Raw genomic sequence first — 15471 nt, 5'->3', positions numbered from 1 at the left:
GCGGCGCATGCGCGCCGCGGGCCACCGCCGCCCTGAGAGCCGCCCTCCCTTCCCACGGCGCATGCGCGGGGGCCGCGGGCGGGCGGGGCCTTCCTCCGAGGGGGCCACGTGCGGGAGGTGGGGCCGGCGGGAGGCGGCCTTTGTCCGGGGTTGGGCGCCATTTTGCGCGGAGGCGCTGATTGGGCTGCGGCGGGCGGCGGCGGAGCCAATCAGCGGCGGGGCCCAACCGGGGGAGCGAGGCCCGGGTGAGCGCGAGCAGCCAAGATGGCGCCCCCAGCGCCCCGGGCGGGGCCGGGCGGGGGCAGGGGGCCGGGGGCGGCGGGGGGCGGCCCTGGGGCAGGAGGGGGCCCTGGGGGGACGGGGAGGCCCCAGGGGGGGACGGAGGAGTACCGGGAGGTACCGTGGGGACGGGAGGGTACCGGGCAGGAGGCTGCGGAGGGCACCGGGAGGTGCTGAGGTGGTGGAGGGGAAGGAGCGGGGCAGGCCCGGCCCGGTGCAGGGCCCGGTTTCCGTCCGTCCCTCCTCCCGTCCCTTCCCTTCTTCCCCCGTAGGGCCCGGTCGTGCCCGCACGGGGCCGCTGGGGGACGGTAGGGCTCCGCCCTCGGGAGGGGGAGCTTTGTGGTTCCGCAGATATCCAGGGGTAGGGCCTGAGTGAACGGCCTCGAGTTGGGCCGGGGGAGGTTCAGGTGGGAAATGAGGAGACATTTCTGCTCGGAAAGAGCGCTCAGGCGTTGGGACGGGTTGCCCAGGGAGGTGGGGAGTCACCGTCCCTGGGGGTGTTCAAGGAGAGGTCGGGCCCGGTGCTTGGGGACAGGGCTCAGGGGGTGCTGGTGGCAGGGGGTGGTTGGACCAGGTGATCTCGGAGGGCTTTTCCAACCCTGATGATTCTAGGATTCCTGCTGGCCCAGCTGTGTGCCTCTTCATCCTCCTCCTCATCCCCTTCTCTCCCTCCCCATCCCGCTACCAAGGCGGGCAGGGGGCTCCCTCCCTTCCCCCGGGGGTCCGAGTGCCAGGCACCAAACGGCGGCCGTGAGCCCGCATCTGACGGGAGCTGCCCCCAGGGAGCTGCGGCCCCGCTGAGGAAAGCCCCAGGGCTCAGGCTCTTCTGCCACACGGTAAAAACGCCCCTGAGTGAGCCTCCCTGCCTTGAAAGTTGGGTACGGAGACCGCAAACAACACACGGGTGCCACACGTTGGATTCTGTTCAGCAGCGTGAGATGAGGCAGGGGCGTCTCTGCGCTGGTGTTCAGTGGAAGCCTGTCCGCGGCTCTGTGGGGGCGGCTGTCCTCTGCTGGCGTCCTTTGAGGACTGTGATCAGCCCTGGAGAGCTCTGCCAATTCCCTGACTTTCCTCCAGGGTGGGACACGTTTCTCAACGGTGCTTCCGTGACTAATTCCTAGCATAGGGAACCGCTCCTGTACGTTCAGTCACATGTGAACACGTGAATAAAATGAGCTCTGAAGTCATCTTCAGTGCAGGCGAGGGCCCAGTGAGGAGGAGCTGACGAGTGAGCTCAGTGGGAGGAGCACGCCCATTGAAGCAGAACGCCGGTCATTGCGATGTAACTTTGGTAGAGTAACGCTGCTGCTCTTCTGCTTTAATAAACGAAATCGGAGGACGATGATCCAGCACGTGTAAAACCTTCTGTATGTAACACCGGCTAGCCACAGCTTGTGCAAAGGACTAGGGCTACGATGCTGCTGTTTTTTTACCCTAACAAGATAGGGGCTTGACGCGGGGGTCTGAGAAGAAGCGTTCCCAAATAGACGTATCCCTGTGCTTAATTCGGTGTTTGGTGTAAAGAAAGCCAGAGAACTTTTGGCAAATACAGTTCAGTGGCATCCTGTGCTTGTTACTGAAAAACTTCCCAGAAGAACGAGATGTGGGAGCTGTTTCCTGATAGCCCCACAAACATTTAGGGCAGAAATTAAGTATATTTTGGCAATCTCTGGAAAAACTGTTACTAAATGGGCCGAGGACGGAGTTAATACTGCCTCCAAATGAAGTGCCTTTCTGTCCTGGGGCTCACAGTGTCTGTGTGATCTCCAGGGTTGGCATTGCTGCATCCGAATTGTGAACCACAGATCTGATTCTTGCTCTACTACGGCTGAGTATTATGGCCCCCGTAGTAAACCTGCTTCTGATTGTTTTGTTACATGCTGTTTTTTGTCTTTCTTCATAGTTACGCAATGTTCAGTGTTGACACCGAAGAAATCAGCGGTGAATAAAATCATTGTGGCTTTTATAAGGTTACAGGAGTAAGGTAGCGTTGCTAAGATAATGCAAGGCGCTGAAGTACAAAGGATGTTGGAAAGCTAAGGAGCAGGGAGCGTGAGCGGTGCGGTTACATCGCGACAGCAGTTACCGCAGTGTCTATTACAGCTGGAGGAAATTGGGACTGCATTTCATATGGTTCTTTGAAAACTGAAGGGGCCTGTTGCTTTTTTTGTTATTGCTTTAGACTTGGAAGACGGAAGCCATACTCTGCTTTTTCACTCGAGCAGCAGGTACAGGCTCAGCCACAGGTTAAATCAAGTACATCGTTAAAAGCAGCAGTAAGAATCCTTCCTTTGTTGATCCACTGAGAAGAAATGCCGGGGAGAAGGAGGTTATGGAACCCGGTGTTTTATTTCAGCTCTGTGTTCTGCGTGTGGCTAGGCAAGAGTCCAGGAAATGAGAGGTCTGCTGTCTGTTTTCAAAATACAAGAAAGGAGGGGGAGAAGGAAGAGATAAAAGGAGGCAGTGCAGTGGAGTTGGGGAAGGAGAGCCTGTGTCACTTCGCTTTGTTGAAGCCTCAAAATCTCGTTCAGTTTTGTACCTGACCATTGCGTTTTGTGATTTTTAAGAGCGAACGCCCTTCTCCTCCACCAGTAAGTACTGTAGGCAACTGTCCATAGGCCGGAATATGCCGAGTAAAACAGGCAGCTTTATAGCTATTAGTTGAAGATAATTACAGAATTGAGTTTGAGATAATAACGTGTTTTTCAAATAAAAATTCCAGCTTTGTTAATAAATGAAAGTATGGTGCCACGAAGGAGACAAATCCTTGGTGAAGCAGCAGCTCTGACTGTGTGACTGCGACCAAGGCGTCACCTCGCTGGTCACAGGTGGTTTGCTTTCCAGCTACCGGAGGGTGATGCCCATTTTCCAGCCTCGGGACAATTATCACATGCTTTTTTTTCTTCTCGCCTTGCCAGCTACGCGGACTGAGGTGTGCCTTGTTCAGCGTTGGAACTGCAAGCGCTATGGAGCAGTACACAGCCAACAGTAACAGTTCCACAGAGCAGATCGTCGTGCAAGCTGGACAGATTCAGCAGCAGGTACGGGAAGTCGAAGTGGGTGATTTGGCACTGCCGGTGCTGAATTGCAAACCTGCTTCTTCTCAGAGTTCTGCAGAATCAGCGAGATGCTTCATGATACCGTCTGGATGTGTGTTTACCTGACTTGTGTCAGTTGAGCAGTTTAACACTGAGTTGTTTTATCACTGAAGTCAGAGTAAGTAGGCTTTTTTTAAAAATAAAACCACACCTACCTGTAATTTTATTAATTTAATTTTATAGTATACATTATAGAATTTCAGTGGAGTAGGGAGTTTGCAGACTAGAAGTGATGTGAAGAAAATAACAAATCCTCTGAAAATGGAGGAAACAAAATCTTAATCCAAAGAGCCAGTTGTCTGCAAGGAACAATGCAGATTTCCCCCCAAATTGAAGTAAATTTTGTTCGAGCCAATAGAGCCTTTCTCCAGCTTTCTTAAATTGAAATCCTTCAGTTTAGTACAACAGATAGATCAAAATGAACACACAGCACAAGAACTGGGGGGAAAACAGAATAACTGAAAGAAAACCGCCTTGCATCTTTGGATGAATTCATCTGTTCCAGAAAACTTCCTAGTTTACATGTTAGTGTGCAGGCTGGTTGGTTGGGTTTTGTTCTGTTCTGTTTTGTTTTTAAGGCTTGTAGGTTTTTAGTGTTACTAAACTTCATCCATTCACATAGGATAATACATTTTCAGATGAGCTGTGCTATTGCTGAATTTTTGTTGCATCCTGTGCTCATTCAAGGCAAGAGGCGTTTCTCAGTCTGTCTCGCATACGGATGAACCGCTGGGTTATGTTCCCAGTGAGACGTACTTTGCTTTGTCGTCAGCCTGTTTGAGGGTTTGATAGCTGGGACCAGCTTCTCCCACTGAATTTAGTTGGAGAAGAAGATTATAGTTAAGGCTGGAAAATGACAAATTAAGAATTATCGAAAATACCTGCTTCCAGCAGGTAACCAAAGATACCTTTGGTTTTATTGATACCTTGTAGGTAAACGGCATTAAACATACATGAACTTCTTTCGATTTAGTTCATACTCTCAAAGTCAGTGTTGTACTGTACATGAAACGTTTTTCTAAGATATTTTAATAGGCCAGCTGTAGTACAGCTTTTAGTAGAGAGATGTCGTACATCTCCCCAAAAGCTAACGCAGTTAACATTGATTATTTTGGGACTCTTACTAAAGAGGCTAAAGATAGACGAGGCTTTTAGATTTAACTGCTCTTGCAACCTCTCAAGATCATCCTTCAAGGTCAGTGGTGGGAAGATGGTGATGCAGAGGTGACACAGATGAGGCCTGTAGTCTTTGCTGCTCTTCTGTGCAGGAAGAAATGTGTGGCCTTTATTGTAACTAACAAGTCTGGACAAAAATCTGGAACGTTTTGCAATAAAAAGTCGAGCAGTGAAAGGAGACGTTACGCAGAAAGGTAGGAGTCTAAGACAACGAAGCAGAGATTTTTTAAGTTCTGCAAAATGATCTCATGTGTTCTTTGTAACTGATTTTTGTTTGGGATGTTGAAGGCTGTCAGTATCATACGTAGGTCTGCCAGTGTTGTGTTCTTAGATCCGCTTAGTGTAATCACGTTGCATATGTTCCGAGAGCAGCATATATGAATTCTAAAATTCATCCTCTTCCAGCAAAGTGTGGTTGTCTCTTGTCTGAGCTGTGCATTTCCATGTTTCAAGCTATTCCTGTTCCTATTCCCAGCAGCAGGGTGGTGTCACTGCTGTCCAGCTGCAGACTGAGGCTCAGGTGGCATCCGCCTCAGGCCAGCAAGTCCAGACCCTCCAGGTAGTGGTGATCTCTCTAATTGTGTTTATGTGAGCACTGCATGACTCTCCCCATCACCACATATCTAATGCTGTGTTTCTTACAGGGTTTGAAATAGGGGCAGGAAAATTGGTGGCCAATACTGTGGGCTTGATGTGAGCTTTCCATAAAGAGCAGGGGTTACAGCTTTTCATTGGGTCTCAGATGCATTCGTGAATTCCAGCCATTGTAATTCTGAAAGCAAATAGTGGTTGAAACGGGACTCAGAAGGAAATAAAAAATAAATAAATAAACTAAGATAATGAACTCAAAAGATAGAACTGAAGTGACGCAACCCAAAGATTTTCTGTGCTTTCAAGATTGGATTTCTGGTACCCACTGTGAGTAGTTCTGTGTCTTCCCTACATGAACGGGACGGAGGTGGCAGATGACCCACCGGCTTGAAGAGGGAGACTTCTTCAGCTGTGATCGGAAAAGGTACCTGGGGATAGCATGAGCTCCTGCAGGGCTGAGGTGGCTGACCTGTTATTTATACGTGAACAACACGGAAACCCAGGAGTATGTATTCTAACAACAAATACATCAGAAATTGGAAAGAAATGCAAGGTCATTTCAAACCCTGATTTGTTTCAGTGTGAAGCGTTTTGTGTCTTGCAAGCATTCACAAATGTCACTTTATTAGCTCACGGAGGAGATTTTTAAAGGAGTTGATAAACCCGGGACAGTCGTAGCAATTTATCAGCGCATTGTTCACTCAGTATTTTGGTTTGGTTTGAGGCTCGAATGGACTTGCCAGGTGTAAAGTTGAACACAGCATTTTTTATGTTTGGAGTTGAAACACAAAAAGCTGGCTGACTTAAATTGCTTGGGTCACTGTGCCCTTCCAGTTCCCCCCACCTGTTTTTGTTGTTGTTTTTGCTTGCTCTAATGCATTAACAAGACTCCTGGAATGTACGTTTATCTTTCTGCTTACTGGATGTAGTCCTGCTGACTGCTTCTCTCTGGCTGACACGAGCATGCTTTTATCTCTCGTAATTCAATGAAGTACTACCCGTTTTGCTAGTGACTCCTATGTGATAGTAACGAGGTTGAGGAACAGAACAGTGTAGCAGGGGTGTGGGGTGACCTGTGAAGTCCCAATATTCTATTTAGCCTGCTGGTTCTTGAGGTCCCCCTGTGGTGGTGTCTGGAGATGCGTTAACATGTAACTCGCTAAGGTATTTCAGCTAGGTGAAGTGAAGATTAATTTTTTTTAGGCATTCAGAATGTGATGAAAATCTGTGCTGATATTTAGTCTGGTGTTCTACAGTGAGAGTGGTTGAAGAGCAAACATTCAGTATTGCGTGTTCTTGAAATCTACAGCTCAACAACCCAAGAACTCAGTGACGTTGTTCAGAAACAAAAACACAACTTGGGGCGTAGCTAAGCGTGATTACCCATTACCTAGTTCATACGACTCATCTCACATTTCAGCTTACTGTAGTCTATTCAAAGATTTGTTTTGGGGTGTTTGGGGAATTAGCAGGTAAGGACGTTTAAAGAGAGAGGTTTCCCCTTGCCTTTCTTTTCCTTAGCCTTTTTCCTGGTGGCCAGTTGCAGTGACCTTTAACGCAGAACTTAGAAATCTGCTACAAGCCTTGCTGGTCCAAGAAGTGGCTGCTGCATGTGTTCTGTTGCTCTTCCTTACTGAACTACGTTTTGTGCTGTTACATGAATAATTTCATTTAGTAACCGTGAGAAGATTCTCTGAGAATATCACCTGCTATAGCTGCTGGTTAGGAAATGGAAACGGTTTAAGCATGTAATTGGAGAGAGTGGAAGCTACTGCAGAGTCTCTCTGCCAGAGTGGCTTATTTAGAGCTCTTCTCATTAGGAGCCCCAGTCAAAGACTAGTAGTAGTGATGTGGTTAGTGAAGTTTCTCTTACTGCACTTTGCTCTTGGGCTGTGCATGAACGTAGTTACTGTGTCTGAAAAAATTAGTCGTGCCTTTCCTGCTTTACTGCAACTAGATGGGAGGTTTTGGTTGGACTGCAGCAGAAAAAGTTAATTTAAAAAATCCAGCAGCGCAGCGTGGAAAAAGCTTTAGAAACTAAAGGTATTAATGCTGGTTATCAGCCCAGTTTAGGGACTGTGGCTCGGTGTCTGTGGTCACCGCGTTCCGATAGGTAAGCGCTCATCCTCACGTGGCAGCCGCTTCAGGCTCTGGTTTCACACCGCCAGACATTTTCATTGTTCTGTTTGTGTTTGTTTTTTCTTTCTTTCCTGTTTCCTAGGTCCAGGGTCAACCGTTAATGGTGCAAGTAAGCGGAGGCCAGCTGATCACATCAACTGGCCAGCCGATCATGGTGCAGGCGGTGCCTGGGGGTCAGGGCCAGACCATAATGCAAGTCCCGGTTTCCGGAACGCAGGGGCTGCAGCAGGTGAGACAACCCTAATTTTATTGAAGGTGAATTGCAGAGAATGAACCGTGATGTTCTTACCCGGTCAGATAGAGTGTGTTTGCCTCAGCACTGTTAAATAAACTGGGCAGCTCTGGTTGTTTTCCAGCTGTGCATCTGCCACAGTGAGCTGCCTATTTAAAAATGCAACTAGAATGTGCTTTGTGCTTGGTTTTCATATTGTGAGGGATGGTGCAAACCTTTTAAGTGCAGTCCATCAAAATATAGCTAGAGTTTGGTGTGTTTTTTTTTTTCACTGACCATTACAGTATAGTTGGTCTGGTGCCTACTCAATTCATGGCTAAGAAAGAGGAGTTTTAAAATTATTTTTAAAAAAATGAAGCTTCCTGAAGTAAATTCTTGTGCTTGAGTTCATCTCTTATGTGATGGCTGAAGGTGCATTTAAACATTTCCATTGCGAAGAAAGTAATAGTGTAGAAGGAAATCGGATGATTTTATTAGAAACAATTATTTTTAAATACTTCAGACGGTTTTTAAATTTCAGCGGGTGCTCAACGTGTGTTCCTCCAAAGTAAGGGAAGAACTGTAACAGCAGCTCAATGGAAGTGTTCTAGTGATTAGAGAATGAGGTTTAGGAATGAAGTTCTGCACAGTCCAGGAAGGCACACGTTGTGTTGGTGTCTTGAGAAGTTTATTTAGTTACTGAATTCAGTTTCTTTGACTGAAAGACAATATTTTTTGGGTTAGGTTCTTTACAGTCTCGTTGTTGAGGAAAGTCTGTAACTTGTTTTTAAAGCGGAAGCGACAAACTATATTCCAGTTTCTCTTTTTATCTCACGAATATTTACATTGATGGAAAGACTTCTCCGCAAAGCTGAAAATATTTTTATATATGTCCAGGAGTATTTCTGTATGCTGGATAATTAACGCTCTACAGATATTGAAATCTTGCTCTTCTTTTTTTCTTTGACCTGAGTATTGTTTTTCCTAGTTTCATGTGAGTAATTTATTTCTTTGACCGTTTTACTGTGTAAGCAGCGGAGAGTTGCTAGGGCATGATGACACCGGCATGTTACATTTCCTCTGTTTTGTATGGTCCTGACAGCTGTTGCATCAGTGACTGCTGTGTTGTAGAGAGGAATTAATTAAAACTCTTCATTTTAAAATGGAAAAAACAAGAAGAATCGGTGCTTTCTTTGTAACAGTAAATCATCCTCAGAGGTGATGTGGTAATGCTGAGGCCAAGGAGGGAGAAATAAGAGGTATAGTTAATGTTCCTTTCTGACTCTTTCTTCCACAGATTCAGTTGGTCCAGCCAGGTCAGATTCAGATTCAAGGTGGGCAGGCTGTGCAGGTACAGGGGCAGCAGGGCCAGACCCAGCAGATCATTATACAGCAGCCACAGACTGCAGTTACTGCTGGCCAGACACAGGTAACTGCACCAGCATGAAAGGGTTTTCTTGAGAGGCGTAGGAAGAGAAACTTGACAAATGACTTAAGATGTGGTTAAGTAAAAAGGAAAAAATATTTATTAATGTCGAGGAGAACTTTAGATCTCAAGTTAATATTTTTGTAGTGTTTTCATGCATAACTCTGGGACAGAATGAATAGACTGCATGTTTTTATCCATCGTGTTTCTGTATATTTGTTCACGGCTGTTTTCATCTCTTTGTTGAAATTTGACAAAGTATTGCTAATTTCATACTTGTGCCATTTTGTGAAATAGTCTAGTCGTACCCGGGTTTTCTGCTGTTTTTGTTGTTTAGGACCAAAATTAAATTTCTGAACAGACTAGTTCTTCCTTTAACGTGTTGCTAGTGAGACAGGAAACCTAGAACTTGTTTCTTTGAATATTAAGTACTGCAGTGTTAGAAAAAGTTTATTAAACGTGCGTCAGGTACTTTCTCTTCAATTCAGTTGGTTTGTGCTCCATCCTATTTCTTTATGCTGGTAATAAAGCAAAAGAAATACATGCCTGAAACGTCATAAGCACTGTGTGTTAATTCAGAAATTGTGAAATCTGGGAAAGAAGCAGTTTATAAAAGTTACTGTGTTCTTTGTTTTGTTTAGACGCAGCAACAAATAGCAGTTCAAGGCCAACAGGTAGCACAAACGGCTGAAGGCCAGACCATAGTCTATCAGCCAGTTAATGCTGACGGAACCATTCTCCAACAAGGTAGGAGCTTTGGTGCAAAAATTCAGGACTTCTCCAAATCTGTTTTATAGATTTTACTGCCTTGTAATTATTGTCAAAGAAAACAACGAGTTGCAGTGTTGGTTGGTGATGCTGTGATTGTTTTGATATGAAATGTTGTCGTAGCGAATGGAAGAAGAAAGGTTTGTTTTTATACAGGAATATACGAGGTAGTTTTTTTCCCCAGAAAAGTCAAAAATTGCTTTTTTCTTCAGCAAGGTGTAGTAGAATAGAAACACTTGAGTTTGCTTTTACACTTCAGAATACTTACCTGAGGCTGGGATTACTGTGCAGATGCAAAACGTACCAAGCATGAGGACCAGGTGATGGAATTTAGTTAAGAACTCACAATGCATTTCTAAATCCTTTTGCATCTTATGAAAGGGTGAATGAGTGACAAACAGAAGTGGGACTAATGGTGTTCCCTTCTTTCTGTGTGCGTGTTTTTGTTTTTTTTTCTTCTTTTGTGTTTTATTTTCTTAAAGTTACAGTCCCTGTTACAGGCATGATCACCATTCCAGCGGCCAGTTTGGCTGGAGCACAAATTGTCCAAGCGGGAGCCAACACCAATACCACCAGTAGCGGACAAGGGACTGTTACAGTGACGCTGCCAGTTGCTGGAAATGTTGTCAACTCAGGGGGAATGGTTATGGTATGTATTTAATCTTCCATTGATCTTTTTAAAGGTTGAGCTTTGAGGTATCTGTGCACAAGCCACTGTCAGAGATTCTTGTCAGCTTACTATGGTCAGGCTTCTCAGTAGCTACCAGGAGATTAAATGATGCAAGTTTTCAGTTTTAGTGGCCCATTTCCTATTGTGATTTCTGTATCCCTGTACTTCTGTTCTACTACAGCAATTGAGTTCAAAAATCTAGAAGCTGAAATTCCAAATAAGCTGTTAACTAATAAGCAGACGTTTAGAAGGATTGAATAGACTGTTGCATTTCTTGCGGATGCCTTTATAATGTTTTTTCTGATTCATACAAACACATTTTCTGCCAGTTCTTACTTCTTTGTAGTGTGATGCCTTTTAACTTGAACTTTACTGTTCATCCCCACTAGATGTCAGCATCTCTACAAGTAATAGGTGCTTAAGAAATGTTATGAAATTATCATATAAATTAAATAAGTGATAACCAGAAAGAAAGGGAAATGATGGCATGTCGTGGATGCAAATTGTACAAGAAGCAGTAACGTGGTCATAGAATTGTACATTGTGTTGAACTTCTAGTATTACCAGGAAAAAAGCAAACGCTGATGATGTGTGAGTGATTTGTTTATATTTGTCCTGCAGTTTGAGAACAACTATATTACTTCTTTCAATTTAAGTAGGTACATTACCTGAAGAAAAACACAAACCCTTTCCATTGTAAACATTTTATTTTAATTATTTTTGCATTCACTTTTTGTTCCAACTGCAAGTACTAAAATCATTCTCCTCTGTATAGATGGTACCTGGAGCTGGATCAGTACCAGCTATCCAGCGAATACCTTTGCCTGGAGCAGAGATGCTTGAAGAAGAGCCCCTGTACGTAAATGCCAAACAGTATCACCGGATCCTTAAGAGGAGGCAGGCACGTGCGAAGCTTGAAGCAGAGGGAAAAATTCCCAAAGAAAGAAGGGTGAGAACATAACTCAGATCTGATACAGGGTTGCTCTATGAGAAAGGCACAGAAAAACGTCTCTACCAGAAAAATAAGGATTGGAATCGTAGTATTTTTCACATTTTCTTGTTCATAAGCTACATCAGAGTAATTTCTTTGCGTCCCTTGGTGGCAGTAGTGCTTCTTTTCCGTATGTTTAATTGTTGAATAGGTGTGTAACTGTGTTGCAAACAGGCATTTACTGTAAGTGTTTTATCTCGGGTGGGTGGGGAAGGATGGGATCTGGGTAGGCTCTTTTAGTGAGTCGTGAATTTCCCCTGTGTTCTCATTTACTTGGAATTACTGAACAAGGCAGTGCAGACTGCTCTCATTACTCTCCTCTTCCATACTGTGACAGAAATACTTGCATGAATCTCGGCATCGTCACGCCATGGCCAGGAAGCGAGGAGAAGGTGGACGGTTCTTCTCACCAAAGGAAAAAGACAGCCCTCATATGCAGGTAAGCAGAGTTTTGTCTGTCATTTGGACAGATGACACTTTTGTTTATTCAGAATGCACTTTAGGGGTGTATTTCTACTGTTTTCTTTGTTCTTTTTGAGGGCTAGGCTGCTGACTGATTGAATGTAATAGGGTAGAAATAGCAATTGTTGCTAACTACTGCTTTAAAGCAGTCCTGTGGCTTCAGCGGAAGACTGTTTCTCACTCTAAAATGAAATCCTTCCCAAATACCAGAACCAGACCTAGACCTACCAGCAGTAGGTTTTCCCAAATACCAGAAACAACACATTATTAGGAATTATTAAGATTTATATATTCCAGTTCTCTTACAGTGGCTTATAAAACCCAGTAAAAATGTGACCTGTTTGGAGAACAGAAGAGGAGGTGTTACAGGAGTATCTTTTATTGAAATAGGTGTGTGATTCTCTGCTGTCACAGAAAAGCGCATGACGCGTATAAAATACATGACTTGTATTTTGTATCTGTAGGATCCATCTCAGGCCAACGAAGAAGCAATGACACAGATGATCAGAGTCTCCTAATCACTGCTTAAAGAAAAACGTAACTGAATTCCTGTCCCTTCTGCAAGTCTGTCCTACCTTACCAGTGTATCAAGCAAGTCTTTCAATGGGACAATCGCCATATCACAGCCTATCCTTTTCTACAGAGCAAGCACCACGTTTTCAGTGTGTGGTCAAGATTTTAACCGCAGTTGACTCAACAAATAGAAACTTAATGACTTTCTTGGTATACTCTTCTGATTCAGCGCAGGGATTTCCAAGTCTGACTGCTCATGCCTTTTCTTCTTTGTAACATCTCTTGCATTAAGATTGGCCATGGTGAGAGTGTGCCGCTGACTGACCAGCAATAACTGGCATGCTGAAGCAGGGCCAGCAAAGACCTCTCGGAGTTACGGCCCTTCTGTACAGAGACAGAATCCAATTTATAGCAACCAGCACTGATGTGACTACACCACAGTACTTTGTTTTCCCAGTAGAGACTTGTTATTTACATCCACTTCTTACACCTTTGGACCTAACTGTCAACTGAACTGTTCACTGCTGTTGCATTTGCACTTGTGAGACTGACAGAAACTGAAGGGGGTTCTCTCAAGCTCTACTCTGTAAAATATGTAAACAGCAAGCTCTGCTCTGGGAAAAGTTCAGCCATCAAGTCAAAATAATAGAAATAGTTCGAGATTAGGACTCGATTTATTGTGTATCTGGCCCAAGAAGCAAGGGGAGAGGTTTGTTGATGTGAGGATAAGGATTTAATTAGTAAAAGCAATTTACTGGTATTTTTTGGTATGTTTATTGCTAGCAGTTGGTGCTTTGGAAGAAGAGTGGATGGTAGTATAAAAGGATTAAAACTTCCAAGCGAGTATCTTCCAAAGGACTATTTTTTTAATCTTTCTTCTAACCTGCCAGTCCAGTGCATGGTTTCTCCAGAAGAAATAAAATCTGCAGTCTCAGAGTGATAGCACTTGACCATCTTTTTGACAGTGTTTCTTGATGTCTGTTCTAAATCAGTTCTGAAAATTCTCTCCTATGCAGAGTGAGGGTTTGCATTCAGGACAACTCAGCTCATCCTGATGTAACTGAAGGACTGTTAAACAGATGAAGGCAGATATTGATGAACCTTTCAGGCTTTTTACAGACTATCCTCTTAAATAAAAATTTAAAAAGTGGCACTTAAGGAAGGAGGAGTACTTGTGTTTTTAAAAAAGGGATTTTCTAACCATATTATCTCCCTGTTACATTTTTCCCATTTACTGAAAGCTTATGGCTAGAAGCAAAACAGTGGAGAAATCAGCAAGTGCTAAAAGGCTGGGAGGATACAAAAAGACGCAGCTTTGACCATTCTATTAAGGTAAAAGAGAAATACACTAAACCTACAAGTATGAAAAGATGGGAAGAAAAATAAGAGGAAGGAACAGAAATGTGGAGAAATGTTAGATGTTACACTGCCAGCAGGCAATCTGGGAGGCAGAGTACGGCTGCTTAGATACTAAGGAAGACAGTGTTTTGATCAGCCACCTGTAAAGTACGTAGTGAAAGTACAGAGAAGAAAAGCAGATTTGGTATTTACAGTTAGCTGGATTTTTTTAAATGAAGTTCATTCTCTTCTGAACTTGTAGCTCGGTGTTCTTATCCTTCCTACATCTGACGCAGTGAGCTGAAACTGAGAAATTCTTCTGTGCAGGGACATCTGCAGCTACAGGAGGAGGTGGAAGCCTAGTTCCAAATCTTTTGTTTTGAATTTTGTCTTAAATTATATTAGTAATCCAACACTCTTCTCACAAATTTTACATGAGGGCTTTTTCTAACTATTCAAGAAAGCATTGATGGCATCTTTGGTGCCTTTGGTTGCTTCCGCCTTAAAAAACTTGGCCAGTTGGTGCTTGTTTTCTTCAGTTGGCAACTACAAAATCTGCACCTGGCGTTTCTTGTGAGGTCACCCATTTCAGGTCTTTCAGTGAAGGAATGACAACTTCTGCTTTAGTTGAATTTGCAGCATTATTGTAAATACTTTTTTAGAGCATCTGTACATTTTGTCAGTAGAATATTCATGTGCTGAAGTAAGACAGCCTCTCCATAACATTTCTGCTCTGCAACTGAGAGCTGATCTCTGTCCTGGAGAGCCCCCTCAGACAGTTGGGAGTTAGAGAAGCAGAGATTATTGCTCTGACATATAATTCTTTCTCTCCCTCCCTTTCTTTTTTTCTTTTCTCTCTTTTGTGAGTAATTATGTCTTTTCTTAAAGAAGTTCTAAACTTCTTCAGAACAGCTAGAACTTTTTTTCCCAGTAAGCCCTTCGTATATAGGTTCTCTGATCTGTTGTTGTAGAAAGTGTATTAAGGCCTACGGATTTGTGTTATTTAGGAAGTCTTACTGTTAATACTTTAAATAGCGATGTGAAAGCCTGAATGCTACTGTCAGGTTTTTCATTTGCTTTAGGTTGTGTGTGTTCACTTCTAAAAGTAGTGTTTGCTTGGTGAGGTTGGAGGGATCAGTCCATGTGATTGACCCATGCTACCAGAAGAGTCTGCTTTCTTTTCCTGGGTAAACTTGTTAAATTGGAGACATCACCAAGTTCAAACCTCTCTAGTAATTAAATGAGAATTCTCTGTGGATTGGCTACACTTGAGCAAAATCTCCACTTTGGGAGTGCATAAAGGATGAGGATAAAAGAACAGGCTTGGGGAGAATGTGAAACGTGGTTGGTTGACCAAGGAACACTGGAGCGGTGAACCTATCAAAAACGAAAAAAAAAACACTTGTACACGAGTTCAAAGAATGAGATGTAGAAAATGGTCCTCAAGTAATGCTAAGCTAAACGGCTTCAAGGCTTTGCATGTTAAAAAGAGGGGAGGGTGGAAAAAATGTTCATGTGAATGGGTGGGGGGGGGTTACTGAGATTTGCGTAACGTAAGGCAAAGTTTGTATATAGTTAAAAGTTTATAATTTTTTTTATATAATGCATTTTTTCAAGTGTATTTTGGTCTTTAATAGATGCAATTGTAAGTACTGTGTACACTATCCAGCTAATAAAAATTTATAAACCAAGAACCACCTTTGGCTCCACTATTGCATCCTTCTGCTCCTTGCAGTCCCATGGCAGGAGCGGCAGTGTGAGGGCAGGCAGCGGTTTTGGCACCATCGAGGCATCCTGAGGCAGCTTGGC

At 43.9% G+C, this 15471-nt stretch overlaps 1 protein-coding gene across 20 annotated transcripts; it reads left to right on the top strand.

Annotated features, from left to right (window-relative positions):
• Window positions 1-85: 85 nt before the first annotated feature.
• NFYA (nuclear transcription factor Y subunit alpha) lies at window positions 86-15356 on the top strand. Of its 20 annotated transcripts, none has more exons than XM_013197010.3 (11): window positions 1656-2870; window positions 3002-3107; window positions 3198-3320; window positions 5032-5115; window positions 7366-7512; window positions 8792-8923; window positions 9562-9667; window positions 10171-10337; window positions 11134-11307; window positions 11687-11788; window positions 12276-15356. In XM_013197010.3, the coding sequence occupies exons 3-11, from the start codon at window positions 3246-3248 to the stop codon at window positions 12327-12329; spliced, it is 1041 nt and encodes a 346-aa protein (XP_013052464.1). In that variant the 5' UTR covers window positions 1656-2870; window positions 3002-3107; window positions 3198-3245; the 3' UTR covers window positions 12330-15356. The 20 variants fall into 20 exon arrangements, with proteins under 20 accessions (XP_047909671.1, XP_047909667.1, XP_047909668.1 ...); XM_013197009.3 differs by having other exon boundaries at window positions 5029-5115; XM_048053714.2 differs by lacking the exons at window positions 1656-2870; window positions 3002-3107 and adding an exon at window positions 86-245 and having other exon boundaries at window positions 5032-5112.
• The last annotated feature ends 115 nt before the right edge of the window (window positions 15357-15471 follow it).

This window comes from Anser cygnoides, chromosome 25 (assembly GCF_040182565.1).
Source record: "Anser cygnoides isolate HZ-2024a breed goose chromosome 25, Taihu_goose_T2T_genome, whole genome shotgun sequence".
NCBI lineage: Eukaryota > Metazoa > Chordata > Aves > Anseriformes > Anatidae > Anser > Anser cygnoides.
This window is presented reverse-complemented; position numbering and strand designations above follow the sequence as displayed.

Bases quoted from the DNA above. Each gene is read 5' to 3' on its own strand.
- NFYA (XM_048053707.2), top strand. From the start codon at position 3,246: ATGGAGCAGTACACAGCCAACAGTAACAGTTCCACAGAGCAGATCGTC. The intron at 7,513-8,791 runs GTGAGACAACCC...TTTCTTCCACAG, and splicing joins GAACGCAGGGGCTGCAGCAG to ATTCAGTTGGTCCAGCCAGG. The intron at 8,924-9,561 runs GTAACTGCACCA...TGTTTTGTTTAG, and splicing joins TTACTGCTGGCCAGACACAG to ACGCAGCAACAAATAGCAGT.